Source organism: Neomonachus schauinslandi, chromosome 6 (genome assembly GCF_002201575.2).
Source record: "Neomonachus schauinslandi chromosome 6, ASM220157v2, whole genome shotgun sequence".
In the NCBI taxonomy this organism is placed as follows: Eukaryota; Metazoa; Chordata; class Mammalia; order Carnivora; family Phocidae; genus Neomonachus; species Neomonachus schauinslandi.
Window position 1 is genome coordinate 13810608 of NC_058408.1, and position 21603 is coordinate 13832210.

At 35.1% G+C, this 21603-nt stretch overlaps 1 protein-coding gene across 1 annotated transcript in view; it reads right to left on the reverse strand.

Annotated features, from left to right (window-relative positions):
• Positions 1–21603, reverse strand: part of SPATA17 (spermatogenesis associated 17) — a 167778-nt gene that overhangs the window by 118858 nt on the left and 27317 nt on the right. The window contains exon 5 of the mRNA XM_021698447.1: positions 13909–14012. Coding sequence (XP_021554122.1) covers positions 13909–14012 — 104 coding nt within the window. The remainder of the gene's footprint in view (positions 1–13908; positions 14013–21603) is intronic.

The window sequence follows — 21603 nt, forward strand, 5'->3', positions numbered from 1 at the left end:
CATCGGGCTCCTTGCTCAGCAAGGAGCCTGCTTCTCCCTCTGCCTGCCTCTGTCTCTTTCTCTCTCTGATAAATAAATAAAATCTTAAAAAAAGAAAAAGAAAAACCCATAGCTAACATCATACACAATGGGGAATAACTGAGAGCTTTTTCCCCTAAGGTCAGGAACAAGACAGGGATATCCACTCTCACCACTTTTATTCAACATAGTACTGGACGTCCTAGCTTCAGCAATCAGACAACAAAAAAATAAATAAAGGCATCTGAATTGGTAAGGAAGAAGTAAACTTTCACTATTTGCAGATTACATGATACTATATAAAGAAAACCCAAAGGACTCCACAAAAAACTATAGAACTGATAAATTCAGTAAAGTCACAGGATATAAAATCAATGCGCAGAAATCCATTGCATTTCTGTACACTAATAAAGCAGCAGAAGGAGAAATTAAGAAAATAATCACATTTACAATTGTACCAAAAATAATAAAAGACCTAAGAATAAACTTAACCAAAGAGGTAAAAGACATGTACTCTGAAAACTATAAAACACTGATGAAAGAAATTAAAAATGACACAAAGAAATGAATAGACATTCCATGCTCATGGATTAGAACAATATTGTTAAAATTTCTATATTACTCAAAATAATCTACAATTTAATGCAATCCCTATCAAAATACCAACAGTTTCTCACAGAACAAAACAAACAATCCTAAAATTTGTGTGGAACCGCAAAAGACGCCAAATACCCAAAGCAATCTTGAAAAGAAAACACAAAGCTGGAGGCATCACAATTCCAATTTAAAGTTATACTACAAAGCTGTAGTAATCAAAACAGTATGGTACTGGCACATAAATAAACACACAGATCAATGGAACAGAAATAGAAAGCCCAGAAATAAACCCACAATTATATGGTCAATTAATCTTCAACAAAGGAGACAAGAATATGCAATGGAAAAAAGATAGTCTCTTCAACAAATGGTGTTGGGAAAACTGGACAGCTACGTGCAAAAGAATGAAATTGTGCCATACACAAAAATAAACTCAAAATGGATTAAGGACCTAAAATGTGAGACATGAAACCATAAAAATCCTACAAGGAAGCACAAGCAGTAATTTCTCTGACATTGACCATAGCAACATCTTTCTACATATGTCTCCCGAGGCAAGGGAAATAAAAATAAACTACTGGGACTACATCAAAATAAAAAGCTTCTGCACAATAACAGAAAGAAACAACAAAAACTAAAAGGCAACCTACAGAAAGGGAGAAGATATTTGCAAATGGCATATCTGATAAAGGGTTAGTATCCAAAATATATAAAACTTATACAACACCACCAAAAAAAAAAAAAGCAAAACAAATAATAATCCAATTAAAAAGGACAGAAGACATGAACAGACATTTCTCCAATGAAGATATCCAGATGGCCAACAGACACACGAGAAGATGCTCAACATCACTCATCATCAGGAAAATGCAAATCAAAACCACAATGACATATCACCTTACACCTGTTAGAATAGCTAAAATCAAAAACTCAAGAAATAAGTGTTGATAAGGATGTGGAGAAAAGGGAAACTTCTTGCATTGTTGGTGGGAATGCAAACTGGTATAGCCACTGTGGGAGACAGTATGGAGGTTCCTCAAAAAATTAAAAATAGAACTACCCTATGATCCAGTAATTGCACTAATGAAAACACTAATTCAAAGGGATACATGCATCCTATGTTTATAGCAGCATTATTTACAATAGCCAAATTATGAAAGCAGCCCATGTGTCCATCAACAGATAAGTGAATAAAAAAGATGTGATACACACACACACACATCCGTGCATACCACCCCCTCCGTGACACACACACTGAATGTTATTCAGCCACAGAAAAGAATGAAATCTTGTCATTTGCAGTGACATGGATGATGCTAGAGAGTACTACGCTAAGTGACATAAGCCAGTCAGAAAAAGACAAACACCATATGATTTCACTCAGATGTGAATCTAAGAAACAAAACAAAGGAACAAAGGGGAAAGAAGAGAGACAAACCAAAAAAGCAGACCTTTTATTAAGAAAATAAAGTTTTACTAGTGAACATTTAAAAATACCCACATAAATGAAGAGATATACTTCATTCCTTGACAAGATGACTTGAATTATTAAACTATTATTTTTCCCTATTCTATTCTACAAATTTAATTTAAATCAATTTAAAATCCCAATTTGATATATTTTAAAACATGCCAAAATGATTTATAATTTAGTTGGATGAAAATTAAGCTAAAGTAGCCACAGCACCTTCTGAAAAACAGAAGTAATTTATAGGTACTTAAGCCATGTAATACTATACAGGATTACAAAAAGAGAGAGAAGTCAGATGGATTCAATAGTCAAGAGATATACCTGAGCACATGTGGCGGATTTAGTATGTGGTAAGATGACACTGAACAGCGAGAGATAACTGAATTATTTAATAAATACTATTGCAATAATTTGTTAGCCATTTTAAAAAATCTTAAACTGAATTTTAAATTTACTCCTTATATTAAATAGATTTTATTGGATTCCATTTTAAAAGTTACAAAAGAAACCCTACATATCAAAAGAAATATGGGTGACTATTTTTAAAGTCATGCAAAGAAGAAATCAAAAAAGAAATTATTTATGCCCTCAAGGCAAAAGCAGCTTTGACTGTAGACTTACATCTCTGAATTCTTATCTTCTTTTATATTTTGGCTAGTAAATTATTTAGTATGTTGACAGTTCTTTGATACTTAGATGTCATTATGAGGATGGTTGATCTGAATTAACTTAGCCATTATCAGACAAGATAATATCCCAGTTCTGGTATCTGTCTTGGGCTCACATACCTGCCAAGGCTTTGTGGTTATCTCCAGCTAAGGCCCTAAACTTCATGGCCACCGCTAATAAATTCGTCAGTTTGAGGTACAAAACCCGTTGGGTTTTACAATACCACAAAGTTCCAAATTGTAAGACTCAAAAAACACACACTGTACACACAGCAGTTCCCTTAGCAAAGCAGTACTACCTTCCATCTCTGCTTACAGATTAGCTATGTCTAGTCCACGTTCATCTACTTCTCACAGAAATTTTCTGAAAGAGGTAAGGAGTAGGCAGCATACACCAATATTATGAAATCTACCTACTATTTCAATTAACGCCAAGGCCTCAATTGTTAATGATCTCTATCACATGGCAGAACAGATGGGATCTGAAAACATATTTAACACCACACAATAATGGTTTTTAATCTGACATCAAATTGCCTCCAATAGTCAAATTCCCGTTTAGTTCTATTACTTTTAATACTTTATTTCATTGGGCATGACCAAGTCATATGGTACCTCCACTGAAAGGAAGTCTAAGAAGGTGAGTTTTTCGTTTTCTAGCCCCAGCAGCAGGGAAGGCAATTCACTTATAAGAGGTTTATAATGGGTTTTAAGTGAGCCTACTGATGCTATATGCCACTGAAATATGACTGATACAACTTGAAATAATTTAAAAATACAAAGAGGCTATCTGCTTTGATTTAAAAAAAAAAATACTGAATTCAAATATCCAGATCTACCATTACTTAGTTGTGTGACCCAAGTTACTTAAACCCTGAGTTTTAGTTTTTCATCTTTAAAATATGATAATATACATCCCCAAAACACCATGCACACAATAGATGCTTAGTAAATATAATTTACAGTGATAAGTCTATTTATTGAGCTCATTGCTTACAATGTCTAAATCTGTCCATATAAACTTTTAGCTTGATATTATGACAATTATGATTACCACATACAAGACTGATCTTCCTCTTATTGTTATTTACCAAAAACATATCGACATGCTATACCAATGGGCAGAAATTTTTGATGAGTCTATAATTAAATATTCCTTTTGTTTATGTTTTACAAGATTTAAGCAACTACTCAGTTATAATGCTTTTTGTCTAAAGAGTAAGTTATTATCAAGCATGTGCCCAATATTGATAGACTAGATATATTCCAGACCTTATTGCTTACATTAGTAGTTTCCCATATTAATTCTGACTTTAAAATGAAGTTAGTGAAAGTTCTGAGGAATCCATATGTGAACAGCGGAAGGCGAATACCAACACTACTCTATAGGTTTTTACTCTAGTAGTTCCCGCTTTGATTTTGGGGCTGCACATGTTACCAATCTGAGAAGACATGCTGATTTTCTTCATGTTTCTATTTCTTTGTTAATTAAAGAACAATTAGAAATGTGCTGCCTAGATAGTCTAACGTATTAAGTCTTCAACTCCAGAGAACTAGAAATCTTTTTAGTACTGTGTTTCCCTGATCCGCAATGTTAAGTGATCTCAGTGCTCTTCAGTTTTGTCATTAGCTTAATGCCTTTGTTGACTCTGTATGGTTTTATACCAGAGAAAGATTACTTAAAGACTATAATGGTGGTCATATTGAGGGTCCCAGATAACCATTATAAGGATGAGAGATAATGTTCAAATCTTTTGAATATTCGTAAAAATATTCGTAAAAATCACTCAACATTTTTTTTTGCTTTATCCTCGAAAACAAATGCAAGTTAGCAGACTACAAAGACAGCATTTAACACAAATATTGATATAAATATTTTGAAACAGCAAGCTGTTCGTTAGCTGTGAGTTCTAGATGGTGACCAGATTCATTGGGAACAAACACTGATAGTTTAACAGGAAATGAAAGAGAGAGGAATTGTGAACGTTAGAAACTAAGAATTTCTCATAGTTCAACTAGAAGTTATTTACATATAAATAACAACAATAGGAAAAGAAGAGAAAGTCATTTTTTAACATGCCAAGTTATGAGTATGAATCAGTGGATTTCAGAATAACCAGGGAAACCAGGCACACAGCCCAGTCCATGCCAATATGGCAGAGCTGCACAGGGATCTTTAAAGAACTGGATGCTGTTCTCCTACAAGTGTTATTTCATCAGCAGTATTCAGATCATAGGAAGTCAAAAAAGCATTTTAATAGCCATTTCTTCTCTGATTTAGTATTTTGGCAATGAGTCTAAGAACTCATAAATATAATATTAAAATTAGACTAGTGGTCCCATTAATGATAAATCCACTAGTCATTCTTCTCCAAAACTATGAAGGACCAATTTAGTGATTTGAGGAGATGTTGCCACCTGAGAAAACTTTTTTCTATCTATGGGAATGCAAGGCAGCCTTTATCTTTCAGGAGTATATATTTCAATAATACGTTATTATAAATATTTCTTAAAATTTCATGATAGACTAGAGAACTTTTAACTGTAAGGGTTTTAAATACATAATTATAATACGTGCATATATAAAAAATCTTGATTTACATGTGTTATCATATCCGTCTTGGTCATGGTAAGTGATAATTTTATACCATATACTTTTCTGTGAATCCCTTATGACATAGATTAGTCTCATTCACAAAACAGTGAGTTCACCCAAGAGAAAGAAAGTTAAGAGATGTCTTCTCAAGAAATCTACATCATGTCTAAAGAAAATGCAGTCTGTTTGGAACAGGATGATGAAGAGGCCAAAGAGAGCAAGCTCCAGAGGAAAAAGTGACTTACTAGATTTCCTGATAGGATAGAATACCTGAGAAATAATCAATGGCAGATATAATTTGCAGACAGGGCAAGAAGAAAAATATAAGGAAATAGAAATTAATTTAAAAATGGAATAAGGTAAATATATTCATCCTACATTAATTGCCTTTGTAAGGAACTCTGCTTCTGTAATCATGATAATGTAAATACTGATACTGATTTCTCTGAAAATAGATGGAAGTGGAGATGGGAAGAATATGAGTTAAATCCTCATCTACCATATTATGTGAAAGTAATGCAAAAGATCCAAAGATATAAAATCAGACAGTATCAGATAAGCATATAATTTAGAAATATTTGGTGTAAAAAGAAATAGCTAAAAGAAAAAAGTACTCAACACTAGGGACATAGTAAGGATATGGCAAAGCAGTTCTTTTATCTATTATAAACATTTGGTAATAGGTAATAAATATAATAATATGCATGTATTATGTTGACATATATTCCTTTTTATTTTTTTAAAAGATTTTATTCATTTATTCGAGAGAGAGAAAGAGAGACAGGGAGCGCTGGGTAAGAGGAGGGGAGAAGGCCAAGCAGACTCCATGCTGGGCATGAAGCCTGCTTAGGATTCACTCTTTCTCCCCGCCACTCCTCCTTTTGCTCATGCTCTAAATAAATAAATAAACAAAACCTTTAAAAATAAATAAAAATGTAAAATAATTCTAAATTTCAAAAAAATAAAGATGTTTGTATATTCATTATTGCATCTCTCCCAACTTTGTTCTATTTTTCCATTCTTTGCTTTTCCTTCCAGCTCTCCGAAAGAAAATTTTTAGCCATGGTTTAATGTCACAAAAATACTGATGATTTAGATTGTACTCAGCAATTAATGTTTCTATAAATTCTTTTAAAACACGCAAACTAATTCATGAAATTTTGTTTGTTTATTTTGAATTAAAAATAGCCTCATGAAACTGAATGTTATTCTTATAACATCACAGGGAAGTATTTTTATAAATATTAGCTTTTTTTCTTTGTCCTTGATAGTAATAGCTATTATTTGTTGAGTGTCAATTATATGCCCAGTGCTTCACGTACTGCATGACTCACAAATATTCTGCAAAGTAAATACTGCTGCTCCAAAGTGCAGATGAAGAAACCTAATTTCTTTAAGACTAAGTAACTAGTTCAAGTTCACACAACTAGAAAGTGGCAATGATGACTAGTCCACATCAATCTGATTCCAAAGTCAATGTTCCTAGTTATTTGTGTCTTAAACTTGTTAAATTAAATCTTTCATGAAGTATCCAAGAGAAATGGAAACCTATTTCCACACAAAAACTTGTGTATAAATGTTCATAGCATCATTATTCATAATAGTCAAAGAGTGGAGACAACTCAAATGTCCATCAAATGATAAATGGATAAATAATATGTGGCTTACCCATAGAATGAAATATTAATTAGTAAGAAAAAGGAATGTAGTACTGTTATATACTACAGCATGGATGAACTTGGAAAACACCAGGCCAACCATCAGTCATAAAAAACCACTTTGTAAGATTCAATTTATATGAAATGTACACAATAGGCAAGTCTACAGAGATAAAAAATAGATTAGTGGTTGCCAATGGTGAGCATGGCTGGGAAGAATGGGGAGGGTCACTGCTAAAGGGCACAGGATTTCTTTTTAAGATAATAAAAATGTTTTAAATTGATTGTGGTGATGGTTGCACAGCTTTGTGAATATACTAACCACCACAGAGTAGTGCACTTTAAAGGGATGAACCATATGGTATATGAATTATATCTCAACAAAGCTGTAACAATAAAAACAAAACAAATATATCCTTTAAAAAAATTCTCATGATACATGAAAAGATAGGTAAAGAATAATATCCATAAAAATCTTTCTAGCCAAACCATGGTACACAAAATCAACATGCTGAAAAACTTTGATTCACTTTGATGAATGACAAATTTACATTCAAAATAGCACTATTGTTATAAGGTATTAACAACCAAAAACTACACTGAAGCATTAAACTTTGGGGAATATATTACTTCCAGTTTAAATTTCTGTCAAAAAAGATCAGTTTTCTGTACTCCAAGCTAATAATGTTTTATTAATGCTAGCAATCTATAACTCTGTAGCTAATTTTTAATTTCATTATATAATTTTCTTATTCATAACCTGGGGCAGTTTTTGCATATCAGGCTAGATATTATAAAGGAACATGTCTACCAAGTGCAAACTCAGTCTCAAATTAATCAATTCCATTTATCTTTGTGATAGGTCTACTCTTGGTTATAAAAATATATTCTTATATAATTATACATAATTTCTTTTACTATTATCTATGTAATAAATAAACTATTTCTATTAATAAAAGAGCAGATAAACTAAAGTTAAGCCTATGTATCCTACATAATTCAAACCAAACATGTTCTGATGTAGAATATATTTTACTAACTTTTTGTTCTGCAAGTTATTTTACCCTGCTGAAAGATAGAAAAATGCACTAGGGGCACCTGGGTGGCTCAGTCGTTAAGCATCTGCCTTCGGCTCAGGTCATGATCCCAGGGTCCTGGGATCAAGCCCCACATCGAGCCCCACATCGAGCCCCACATCAGGCTCCCTGCTCAGTGGGAAGCCTGCTTCTCCCTCTCCCACTCCCCCTGCTTGTGTTCCCTCTCTTGCTGTCTCTTGCTCTGTCAAATACATAAATAAAATCTTTAAAAAAAAGAAGAAGAATGCACTAGATCTTTTATTTTCTCTTTGAAACCCAGAAACTATACATTTAATCCTTGCTGGTATGAGTAATCAGAATACATCATAATTGCGGGCGCCTGGGTGGCTCGGTCGGTTAAGCGACTGCCTTCGGCTCAGGTCATGATCCTGGAGTCCTGGGATCGAGTCCCACATCGGGCTCCTGGCTCACCGGGGAGCCTGCTTCTCCCTCTGACCCTCTTCCCTCTCGTGCTTTCTGTCTCTCATTCTCTCTCTCTCAAATAAATCAATAAAATCTTAAAAAAAAAAAAAAGAATACATCATAATTGCTTTGATAGAATATTAAAGTGTGACATATAATCTTGAAAAGACATCACCTAAAAATATTGCCATAAGTAAAAGTAATGTAAATTTTGTCCAAGGCAAAATGCTGAAAATCAACCTTTACTGAACAAATTCTATATGCAAGGCACTGTGTGTGGAAAAAATCCTGTAAGATGGCTACCAATAATTCCCACTGTGGTATTCATCCTTCATGTAATCCCCTCACTTTGAGAGTGGGGTGGACCCGGTCTCTTCCTTCAAATGAACAAAATGTAGCAAAAGTGATGAAATGTCACTTCAGACATTAGGTTATCAAAAGAATGTGGTTTCCATCCTCATGTTTTCTTGTGTCCTCTAGTTCACTTGCTAATTTCCATGTTATAAGCTGCCCTACAGGGAAGCCTACTTGGCAAGAAACCAATGGACTCAAGTGCAACAGCAAGAATAATGGAGGGCCACGTGAGGATCTTCCCCCAGTTGAGCTTTCATATGAGACTGCAGCTCTGGCTGACAGCCTGACTGCAACCTCATGAGAGACCTTAGTCTAGGCATGGAGCCCCTTCCAGATTCCTGGCTGATAAAGTGATGAGCTGTTAAGTGTGTACTGTTTTAAGCTGCTTTGAGTGTAATGTGTAATGCAGGAAAAGATAACTAGAGTCCTGATTCCAATGATTCTCAATGAAAAACAATAAAGAAATGTGAAGAAATAATACACATAAATGTGTTATATATGTTTTTCTATGAGAAGGAAAACACCACCACCTAGTAAAATTAATGACCCTAATGATGCTTTTAATAATCACCAGACTATTTAAATATAAATATTATGAAAAATACAATCAAATGTGCATGCCAAAACACAAATGTAATCATGCCGCCACTCTTCTTAAAAGGGAAGTCTACTCCAAAGTTCTCAGAATAGCATCCAAACTCTTTAACATGGTCTAAAATGCCCTGTTATGATATGGTTCCTACTAAACTGTCCGGACTTATCTTTAACCAAACCTTCTATCATCCTCCACGCATCAACTTCAGTGAGATTTCCTGTGTAAATGTCCTAATTTCTGCACAACCTTCAGGGTTCAGTTTCACAACCTCTGAGAAATGTCCCTAACCCCCAGACTCCCACTCCTACTCTGACCAACACCTATCTGCCTTAGATGTTCCTCTTCTGCGTTTCCTCTATGGTCCCCGTAGCATCCTTTCATTACATTTATAAAACTGCATATGTAACAGAAAGTAAAATAGATTGTGATTTATACTAGAAAGTTAACTATAGGGGCGGCTGGTGGCTCAGTCGTTGAGCATCTGCCTTCAGTTCAGGTCATGATCCCAGGGTCCTGGGATTGAGCCCCACATCAGGCTCCCTGCTCTGTGGGAAGCCTGCTTCTCCCTCTTCCACTCCCCCTGCTTGTGTTCCCTCTCTAGCTGTGTCTCCCTCTGTCAAATAAATAAATGAAATCTTAAAAAAAAAAGTTAACTATATATTTCCAATTTTGAGACAGTGGAGTAAATATCTCTCTACCCCTTCCTCTCTTAAACTTCCATAAAATAAGAAAGGCAATAAGAAAATAAAAGGAAACCCTATCGTTGGTAAAATCAGAAACACTTAAGAGTAATATATATGAAGAAGGGCCACCAAGAGTAGTGAAAATTCAACCAGTATTAGAGATGTCATGGAGACAAGACACCTTAAGATGCAGATTTCAGAGAGAGACTGCCAGGTGCAAAATTCCTAAAAATAGGTGGCATACTTAGAAGAAAAAACAGCAATGCCCTCCTTGCTCAGAATAATATTGGAGAGCAAAACTCAACTGTGGCAGATTTCCTGAACTGTATGTCAGAGTGGCAGGGGACATTGGACTAAATGAGGAAATGCACAGGAATGCTATCTTTGCTATAGATCTCTAAGAGTGTTAAAGCAATAAGCAGTCCTAGAGCTGCCAATTACTATCAAAACAAAACAAAAGCTAAACCAGTTCACATACATAGAGATACGTACACATTATGTGTGGGGCTATACTTTGAGCCAAGAAGACTTCCTAACGGTCCCAGAGCACTCCTTTCGCTGTTCCCCAACACTGTCTTTTTACAGCACCCCATTCCAAAACCCTAGAAACTTCCTCAGAGTGGTAAGTGTCTTTTGGCATGCTAATGGAGCTGGCTACCAGGAGAACCAATCATGTGATTAGAAGGTTGGGACTTTAAGCTCCACCCCATCCACCTCCAACATCCCTGGAGGGGAGAGAGGATGGAAGTTGAAGTAATCACTAATGGTCAAAGATTTAATCAATCATACCTAGCTAAGGAAGCCTCTATAAAAATCCCTGAACCTATAGAATTCAGAGATTTTCTGGGTTGCTGAACACATGGCCATACTAGGGGGATGGTCTGCCAGCCCCATCTTTTGCACTATGCATCTCTTCCACCTGGCTGTTTCTGAGTTTTATCCTTTTATAATAAGCCAGTAATGTAATAAATAAGCCATTTTCCAGAGTTCTCGAGGAGTTCTAGCAAACGACTGATCTTGGGGAGGAGGTCCTAGGAATCTCTGATTTGTAGCCAAGTTGGACAGAAGTTGTGGGTAAACTGGGGACATAACACTTGCGATTGATATCTACAGTTTGGATGGGGGTGGGAAGGGAGACAGTCTTGTGGGACTGAGCCCTTAACCTGTAGGATATGACACTATCACCAGATAAGTAGTTTTAGAATTGAATTAAATTATAGGACATCTAGCTGCTCTGATATTGCTTGGCATGGAAAACCCACACATTTGGTGACCAGAAGTATTGAGTATTGAGTAGACAGAAAACAGAGTACTATTTTTCCTTTCCAATCTCCATGCCATATAATCTTCTCAGTTCATCTAATAAATATAGCAAAAACGTGGTAACAATACCTGCAAATTATAACACAGGAAAGAAAATTACATCTAATCAAGCATATAAAAGTGGATATAAATATCCTATATAAAATATTGATACAATTTACTAATAAATCAAAAGAATAACAATGGCTCAGTTAGAGATATTTCTAGCACAAAATGATGGTTTAATATTAGTATATCTCCTCTGCTCCTCCTAGATCAACAGACAGCTCCATCTTCTTGTGTAGTGCTAGCCACATCACCAAGACACAATGGTGAAGGTCATATTGGGTGCCTGGTCACCAAGGCTGCTTATGACTCTGGCAAAGTGTACATTGTTGCCATCAGTGACCCCTTCATTGACATCAACTACACAATCTACTTGTTCCGGTATGATTCCACCCATGGCAAATTCAATGGCACAGTCAAGGCTGAAAATGTGAAACTTGTCAGCAATGGAAAAAAAGCCCTTCTCTATCTTCCAAGAGAGAGATCCTGCCAACATCAAATGAGGTGATGTTGGTGCTGAATACATTGAGGAATCCCCTGGAGTCTTCACTACTATGGAGAAGGCTGGGGTTTAAAGGGCAGAGCCAAGAGGGTCATCTTTTCTGCTGATGCCCCCATGTCTGTGATTGGCATGAACCATGAGAAATATGACAAGTCCCTCAAGATTGTCAGCAATGCCTCCTGCACCACCATCTGCGTGGCTAAAGCAAATTGTCAGCACTGATACACCAGCTTCCCTAGTAACTAGAGATATACACAGTAATATCAGGAAGAAAACAAAGATGAATGGAAATACCTGTCCGATAGAAGATACAGGCCTTTACAAAGCCAGCCTTTCACATACTTGTCTCTTTGAGGACTTTCCCCTATCAGTGATGGGCTAGGGTTAAGCAAGAGAGGCCTCTCCAGTGTACAATTTAAGGATGCCCTCTTGGGGTTGTAAAAGTGCAGGGTTGGCACCTGCATGGCCCTGCTAGTAAGCACCTCTTCAACTTTTGTGCCTTAAGAGCCTCACTTATCTCACCTTAGTCCTAGCCCTGCACAAATTCCCTCTCTTGCATATTCTGCTAGCTCTTTCCTACGGGCAGGCTCACTCCTGCCATTTGCAGAAAGCCAGCCCATCGCTAGGACCTTTGATTTCTTAAGGAAGAAATTAAATAGCAGTCCCCTGGCATCCACATGTTTCTGAGTTTTCCAACTTCTCCAACTGACCAAAACCTACTGCAACCCTCCCAGACTTTTAGTGCGGTTTCCAAAGAAATCAACCTTACAAATACCCAACACTTAATTTTCAAAGACCAGATCCTCTTATGTACCCAGCATACGTGAGAAATTTAAAAGTTAGAAAAATCAGTTTTCAGATATTTCTTATAATATGTGTAACTTTAGGGTCTCAGGCAAAAATCTTATTTTAATAATTTATTGTGCAATTGTTCTCTCTAGTTCAAAGAATTTTAAGAGTAAAATAAGATAAGGTATGTGAAAAAAAACTAAAACAATTACATAAATGGCAACTGTTTTTAGTTGCTATTTCTTTTTTATCTAAACATATTATAAGTCGATGGTCACTTACATGTTATTAGAATGGGGCATATTACAAGAGGGGAAAAAAACTATATTATTTGAAGTTATATGAAAACTTACACATAGAGCTTTGGTAAAGTTGACTGAATAGTGTTGCAATAGCTTGACTTTGCATAAATCTACAAAAGACATCATCCTATGATGTAAATCCAGGTGCTTTCTATGTGTTCAAAGAAACAAAAGCTGATAGTAAGCAGTCCATTTTAATTATGTTCCATGATATTTTCTCCTTTGAGAGGCAAGTTCTTACTATTGATCATATTTCTCAAAATACATCTGAGGCTTATCATACTTTAAATCTTCATCTATGGAATCATTTTACAGATAAATCCATCTCAAAATGAGATAATTTTACCAAAACTATTTTGCACAGAATCAGAGAGTCCTACTGAACACATAAATAATCTAATTTATAGTCAAAAGTACAATATATTTAAAAATATGACAACAATAAATTTTAAGGTAAATAGAATCATATGTCTCTATCTTATCAATAAATTTCTATCTAAAATATCACTGAGAGGGCGCCTGGGTGGCTCAGTTGGTTAAGCTACTGCCTTTGGCTCAGGTCATGATCCTGGAGTCCCGGGATCGAGTCCCACATTGGGCTCCCTGCTCAGCGGGGGGGCCTGCTTCTCTCTCTGACCCTCTTCCCTCTCGCGCTCTCTGTCTCTCATTCTCTCTCTCAAATAAATAAATAAAATCTTAAAAAAAATAAAATAAAATATCACTGAGTTCTAGCAAGTATTCCTAAGTATGGTAATGATCAACATCTATTAAGTAACCTTTTTGAGATTATCACTAGTAGAATACTCACCTAATTGCATCGTTGGTCTCTGAAACAGCTTTCAGGTACTCCTTCAAATAAAAATAATTAAAGCAGTATTTCCGAATCCTATAGCCTCGCCATCGCCTCTGAATCTATTGAAGTAAATTAAAAGATAAAATATACCAGTGAGCATTTTAGTGAAAACATTAACAGTTCTTCAAAATTAAGGTAATGATGGATGATAACTCACATCAAATAAAGTTTTAGGCTTTCCCACTAACAGTATATATAGTTGCAAATGTAGAGTGTACTTAGATTATAAAATATTATAAAGACAAAACATATTTAGAGGTTATTAGATTTTAAAAAAATTATAATTTTTCACAAACACTAAATGTGAAATTAACTACTGAACAATTAAAAATTTGTTTTATCAATCTCTACCACTTCAACTTCCTGACCAAACGATTTTTTATTTTTCATAAACCACTGACTTGAAGATTGTATTTGGTCTCATTAAAATCAATTTTCAAATGGGCTTTTAAAATTTGGTGGTTTCAAAATCTTTAAACAAAATGTTATCTTATATCTTCATCATGATATTTTAATACTTCTTTAATAACAATAGCTAACATTTATTGTTTTATTATGTGTGAGGTAGATGTATTGCAGTTTGCATGTATTTATGCATTTAATCTTTAGAATACCCCTATGAGAAATATTCTTTTTTTTTTTTTTAAGATTTTATTTATTTATTTGGCAGAAAGAGACACAGCGAGAGAGGGAACACAAGCAGGGGGAGTGGGAGAGGGAAAAGCAGGCTTCTCGCCAAGCAGGGAGCCTGATGCGGGGCTCGATCCCAGGACCCTGGGATCGTGACCTGAGCTGAAGGCAGATGCTTAACGACTGAGCCACCCAGGTGCCCCCTATGAGAAATATTCTTATCATCTTATTTACAGATGAGAAAACTGCTAAATAGAGAACTTATATAATTTCTTCATAATTTTATAGCCATTGATGATGGATCTAGGAATTACATTAGGACTTTAGAGCTCATTTTCTAAACCACTAAAATACAGAACTGGAAACAGAGTGAAATGCAATTTTCAAAGAACAAACATTTCTGTTGAAAGCACCTATGTTTTTTTAGATGAAAGGAGTATGGGGAGGGGGTCTCAGAGAACAAATTTATGTGGGCTACTTCTTGCCTTATTATGCTCCATTAATCACGAGAAATCAATCTCTTTATGTTTTATCTTTGCTAATATCATCTCTAATAGACAAACTCAAAACAAAAACATAATGCATAGATCTTATTTTTGTGGAAAACAAAAACAAACAAAAAACCCCCCCCCACAACTTCTTTAAAGGAGTAGAGGAAGAAAAAACAGCAAAAGATGAAAAAAAAATGTTAACCCTTAATTCCCTACAATTTTATGGCAGTTTACATGTATTTTTGATTTATTCACATATTATGAATGATTCTCTTTTTGGATATGAAGTCCTTCCAATGTTTTGCACAGTTAGCTAAGCTAGGAACACACACCTTCTCTAAACATTTTTTTTAAATAGCAAAGGGTGATTAATATAGACTCTCTACACTTGTCCATTGGGTTTTATCCCAAAAGCCTATTCTTTTTAAACTAAATATGTTGAGCCTAAAATTTTTTATAACTTGAAAGCTGGATCTATAAGAATAAACAGAAAAATGTTTTACTTGTATTCTATATTTTTCCGTGTTTTAAAACATGATCATTTAATTTTACAATCTGAAATACAGTACATGAAAATTCTGAAGAACTGTTTTAGTCAATCTCCCAGTATGAGAATGACTAAAACCATTGAAGATATGCGAAATAGCTTGTAAGAACAATTAAATCAGAGATAATTCTAGAAAGTACCAACAAGTAGAAAAGCAAGCTAGTGTAACAATGTTATAAAATGCATCTTTCCAAATATTTTCCAAGTGATCTTATTTTAGAAATTCATTAAATAAGAAAAATTATTTTTTTAAAGTTATATACTCATTTTAGAAACTATCTCCCTCTAATTTGACCAAACTGTATTAGAGCTGACAAAGAAAGGTGAGGAATTGATACAAACCACTTTCCTAATGAAAAAGAATAATCAGTTGGAATATGTATATATATATAAATCATATATGCAAATAAGTGAATATTTTCCTGGCTCATCTAATTTAATCATTACAATATCATTTTGAGGTAGAGATTATTATTAGTCTCATTTGATAGAAGGGGACATTGATACTTAGAGAGGTTAAATCATTGCTTTCGGTCATAGAGCTGGTGGGATAGCTTCAAATATTACACCATGCTTTTACTTCATGTACAGTCATACAACGAAAAAAGAGAACACTTTCAAACAAAAGTATGGACAGAAAATCCATCATTAGCAACAGAATTGACTAAGGAAAAATGGGAAAATATTAGGATATCATATAGTGTTAAGGTAGGAACTACTTATAAAATAAAAACGTCATTAAATTCTAAATCAAATAAGATTAAACGATGCATGCTGGATCACTGAGAAGGAAAAAGAAAAGATGTTGATTCATGATTAGGTCACACTAGGGCAGCGTGTATGCCCATTCTGAGAAAAGAAGTCTGAAAGGACAAAGCTAAAATTGAATCCATGTCAATAGGAAGGATACCTGAGGAAGCCAGCGGCATGGACTCCCTCCCACTTCAAACCAGGCAAATACTAGAAACAGCACCAACCACCTCCAGAGTCTATAACTGGTGTGTTATCAGGGGATCTTCTAATATCCAACCTCCCTAGACATCTACTCAAAGGCAGGCTAAAATTCCTTTCCAAGACAAATCCTTTTATTCAGAATTGGGTATTAAAACACATACTGAGCGGGGCGCCTGGGTGGCTCAGTTGGTTAAGCTACTGCCTTCGGCTCAGGTCATGATCCTGGAGTCCCTGGATCGAGTCCCGCATCGGGCTCCCTGCTCAGCGAGGAGCCTGCTTCTCCCTCTAACCCTCCCCCCTCTCATGTACTCTCTCTCTCTCATTCTCTCTCTCTCAAATAAATAAATAAATCTTAAAAAATTAAAAAAAAAAACACATACTGAGCAAGTGATGGTTAAAGTAACAAATTAAAACTCATCCACATTAATAATATTGATTGATAATCAATCTTTAAATGGCTTTGCTAGAGGTAAGTAGGTAAAAGTAGAAAGAAACTGGATGTTTGACCGGGTGAAGATGCTGCCATCCAGGGAAGGGAAGCTCATGAATGTGCCAGGTATTACATTAACTGCTTTAATTCTCATGCTAACCTTGTGCATGAGGCATGATCTCCATGTTAAAAATGAAGAAACTGAGGTTAAGGAATTTGATCAAGTTCACATAACCAGTAAAAGAATAAACAGCAAAGTCAGGATACAAACCCAGCTCTGTCTTATTCAAAAGCCCAGACTCTTTCCACTAAAACATCTTCTAGATGAACTACATAAGAAGAAAAAGTATGTGTATGTGTTCTTTCATTTAAAAGATTCCATTTTCCTGTTATAAGGAGTCCAGTTTAACCAATCCCTAATTGATGGAAGATAGAATACAGTGGAGATTCTACTATACTTTCTAAGAACAAATGACATCTGTAATTTTGCCTAAATTTCCTGTTGATGTCCCAGTACTAGTGAATCAACTTTAAATTAAAAAAAAAAAAAAGTTCTTTCAAGAGGCAAGATGACTTTTTATAACATTTCTTAATTTCAAGGTGAATGGGTTATGACTTCAAAAAAAAAAAGGCTAGTATTCATGTCCTTTAAAGTAATTAGCAACTTTCAGAAGTGATTGGTATAAAACAATTATTGTCATTGATCAGCTCTGAATAGATAATTTTAAACAAAGTCATTGTGTGCTCAGCAGATTACAGCTTGTTAACGGGCAAGTTCTAAATGACCTCTTAAGCTAGTCAAATCAATGATGCATATTCCTCATTAAGTAACATCAAAATGTAAGTGGTCTTATAAATAATGTTTATTTTAAGCACTAAAACAAATGGCAAAACCTTGATATACCAAAAGCCATCTGTTCATAGAAAAGATTTACCCTCCACTGGTTTACTTTTATTCCTCAAAATTCATAGTAACATTACAGTTATCAAAAGAGAAAAAAAAAATGTCTTCTCACCTAAAATTAAAATGAAGACATGGAAAACAAAATTTCTATTACTGATAATAACCTACCTAGTATCAATGGTCTAAATGTATTTGAGAGCATACAAGTAGAACTCTTACTCATAGCTATGCTCTTATTTATTAGAATGCTCAACATCCTAGATTATACAGTAAGCACAGAAAAGTAGGTTTACTAAATTCTCAAAGGTATTTCAAAAACAGTAACATCCAAATTTCATACTAGGTGTCATTGAATTATCATGTCAAAAACATACATATATGAATGGAAATCTTAACTAGGTATTTTTAACTAACAGAAGATTCTGGATAATCATTCCATATGCAGTTTCTTCTTTTCAATATTATTTCCTCACTCTACCTGACTTTATACTCCCTTTCACTACAAATTTATTTAATCATTTAACAATGTTACTGGTACTAGAAGTAGTAGGAAGGGAGAAGAAATATTCTTTTGCATGGTGATGGAAAATTTAAATATCCATCCATCATCAGGCAAAAGCTTGGGGTGGTCTATATGATCCTTTTCCTCTTATTCCTTGGGCTGACATTTTGGGATATCTTTTTCTATTAACTGGTATTCCTAGAGCCTAACATAATATCTAGTATATAAGAGACATTCAATATTTTGTCCTAAATTATTTCCTTAATTACTTCCTGAATTATTCCTGATAAATTCCTATTTATCTCTATCCATCTAATCATGGAGTCATTATTTTAAACGTACATACTTCATAGTATTACAAATACAAAAACCGGATTATAAATAGTTTAGGAGAATGAAATGGATCCTTATGTATCTGACACATATTCAACTATTTTTTAATTAAAGCCACCATATATGGGGCGCCTGGGTGGCTCAGTTGGTTAAGCGACTGCCTTCGGCTCAGGTCATGATCCTGGAGTCCCGGGATCGAGTCCCGCATCTGGCTCCCTGCTCGGCAGGGAGTCTGCTTCTCCCTCTGACCCTCCTCCCTCTCATGCTCTCTGTCTCTCATTCTCTCTGTCTCAAATAAATAAATAAAATCTTTAAAAAAAAAAGCCACCATATAATCATTTCTAATATTTTTATATTTTAAACACAAGTGGGAAACAAAATAAAATGGTTAACTATGTTTCAAGCTAGATTAATGTTTGTAAATTAAAATTTGTATTCATAGATCCAGACCTCTAAGAAGAAAGAGCCAATAAAATCATGGTTACTTTGCAAATTGGTTGTTTTAAGTGATCTTTAATCTAGTGATCCTCCTGTTATTATAGTCTTTATTTTTCTTTAAGTGAAGATTTCTATCTGAACTAAAATATTTTGGGACACTAATTTCAAGACAAATCATTTAAAATAACTGAAATAACAAAGGATCAGCCGAGATGTTCTAGGTTCCAAAAGAATATCATTACATAATTATATATGATTGATCAGTAACATGTACAAAGTTTCCAGGGTTAAGGGAATTCTACTTGAAATAATCAATTATAGCAGTAGCTTTTTAAAAACTCTGTAAGCTTTAGATTATTTCCATTTTTCATTTCTCATAGATTTTGAAAGTGAGAAGAAAAAGTCTGATGGAACATATTTTTTAAGAGATCTCTAAGATACTACACATTAGCACTTCCTGAAATTTGCATTCATATGATATTGCGCCAGTTGTCCTAGGACAGACAAGCAAAGGAGGACTCAAGATGTGTAAGATAACCCAGTGGAGGCTTTTCAAGGACATTATAAGGAACGTATACTTTGCAGAGAGCACTTTGGTTAACTTCCAAACTCTGTGACAGACTACATATCCTCATTATGTTTCGTTTACTGAAGACCAGTATACTCTAAGAGTTAATGTATAGAGAGATTAGCAGTTGAAATTGCTAGCAGTCTTAGGGTGATGATGGAGGACAAATCCTGATGCTAGCAATAGCAGTAGGTAAAGACCCCAGCCTTCTTTTATAAGGAGAGGTTTGTCATCCAATTCTGCCTGCAAGGAGAAGCACGTAACACTCACTGTGGTCTCCTACTAATTGTCACTAAGTTCAGAATTCCCTAAGTAAAATGTACTACCAGTAAGATGCTCGTGAATTGTGAGGAACAGGGATCAGTTTATCAAGTAAACCAGAGCATAAGTAATGAAGTTTCCATAAGAGCTCAGTCCAGGGTTCACATGGTTGTTCTCATCCAGATACTGAGAAAAGGGGAAGACTGGCAGTAAAGGCAAGAGTACAAGTGGTCAGAAGTAACAGAAATGTGGGTACTAGCCCTCTAGGGTTCAATTCCCAACGCTATCACTTACTAGCTGTGGGACCTTGGGCAAGATATCTTTCTGTGATTCTATTTCCTCATCTTTCAAATTGGAATCATAATGGTATCGACCTCTGAGAGTTGGTTGTGAGGATTACAGAGAAGAGTTAAAATATTTAAGATTGGTGCCTGGAGGGTAGTAACTGCCATTCAATTGCTAACTCATTATTATTTACTAATGGTTCTGACTTACCAAGATTTGGGAATATGTGGTTTTACAATCTTTTTCTTGCCTGGCCTCAGAGACATATAACCTCCATGAGATTGGTTTGACTAAGGTATGCTCAGATCTGCCAGCAACATATATATATTCATACTCAGGTAATAAGTGTGAAAATCTGGAGCCATTCTCTTGGGGAAATAGGAGGCTCAAAGACAAGGTTGAGGCTGGATATACATTCAGCCTCTTGGGTGACCTATAAATGGAAGAATTAAGTGTATGATATATACCACTCCACAGAAGAGGCTTCATCTGGGATGGGGTCAGACAATAAACGAAAGTCATAAGCAAGAGAAAACACTAAATGTTGAGAACCATGAATCAAAGTACTGGGGAAAAGGAACAAGTAATAGACCTTAGGATGCATGAAATAATCCTGCTAAGCTATACTTTCTTTTTGCTACCTGGGGATATTTTTTAATGGACTTTCTATACATAAAGCAATTTTGCCTTCATCTTTATAGTACTGTTATTAGGAAGCTGAGTTGCTAAGCCCAGCGTTTGGTGGACCTGAGGTGACACCTAAGTGCTTAATTAGATGTTCCCTGGCATCAGAAATGGAGGGTCAACTCTATGCCAGGCTGTAAAAGGACAGACAATTGTATATCTAAATGAGATGTGGAAAGAAAGGAATTTAGCAACTGAATCAGTTCAGGACATTTGTATAAGATACTAAAAGCTATTCAAAAAGAGAGAACTAAAAAAAAAAAGTTGGGGACCAAATTTAGACAAGATTCACAATGGAATATCCAAAATGCTGGAGGAAAGGCAGAACCCTAATCTGGAGTAAAGTTGAATTAAAGACCAAAAAGGCAATAAAGTGTCACAGAGAGAAACAGGAGGAATAGGGCACCGGGAGCTAAGATAAAAATTTATTGAGCAATCTATTGCTGTCTTAATTGACTGTCACTGACCTAGCAGCATATCAGTAACAGGGATTTTAAGAAGGCATACTGTGGGTTCTGACAGCAGCTTATATCATAGCAAACCTCCTTCAAACCTGTACATGTTATGGTACTTAGGCAAGGTCCCAAAGTTCATGAGATCTTCCATTCACATGAGAATTGCAC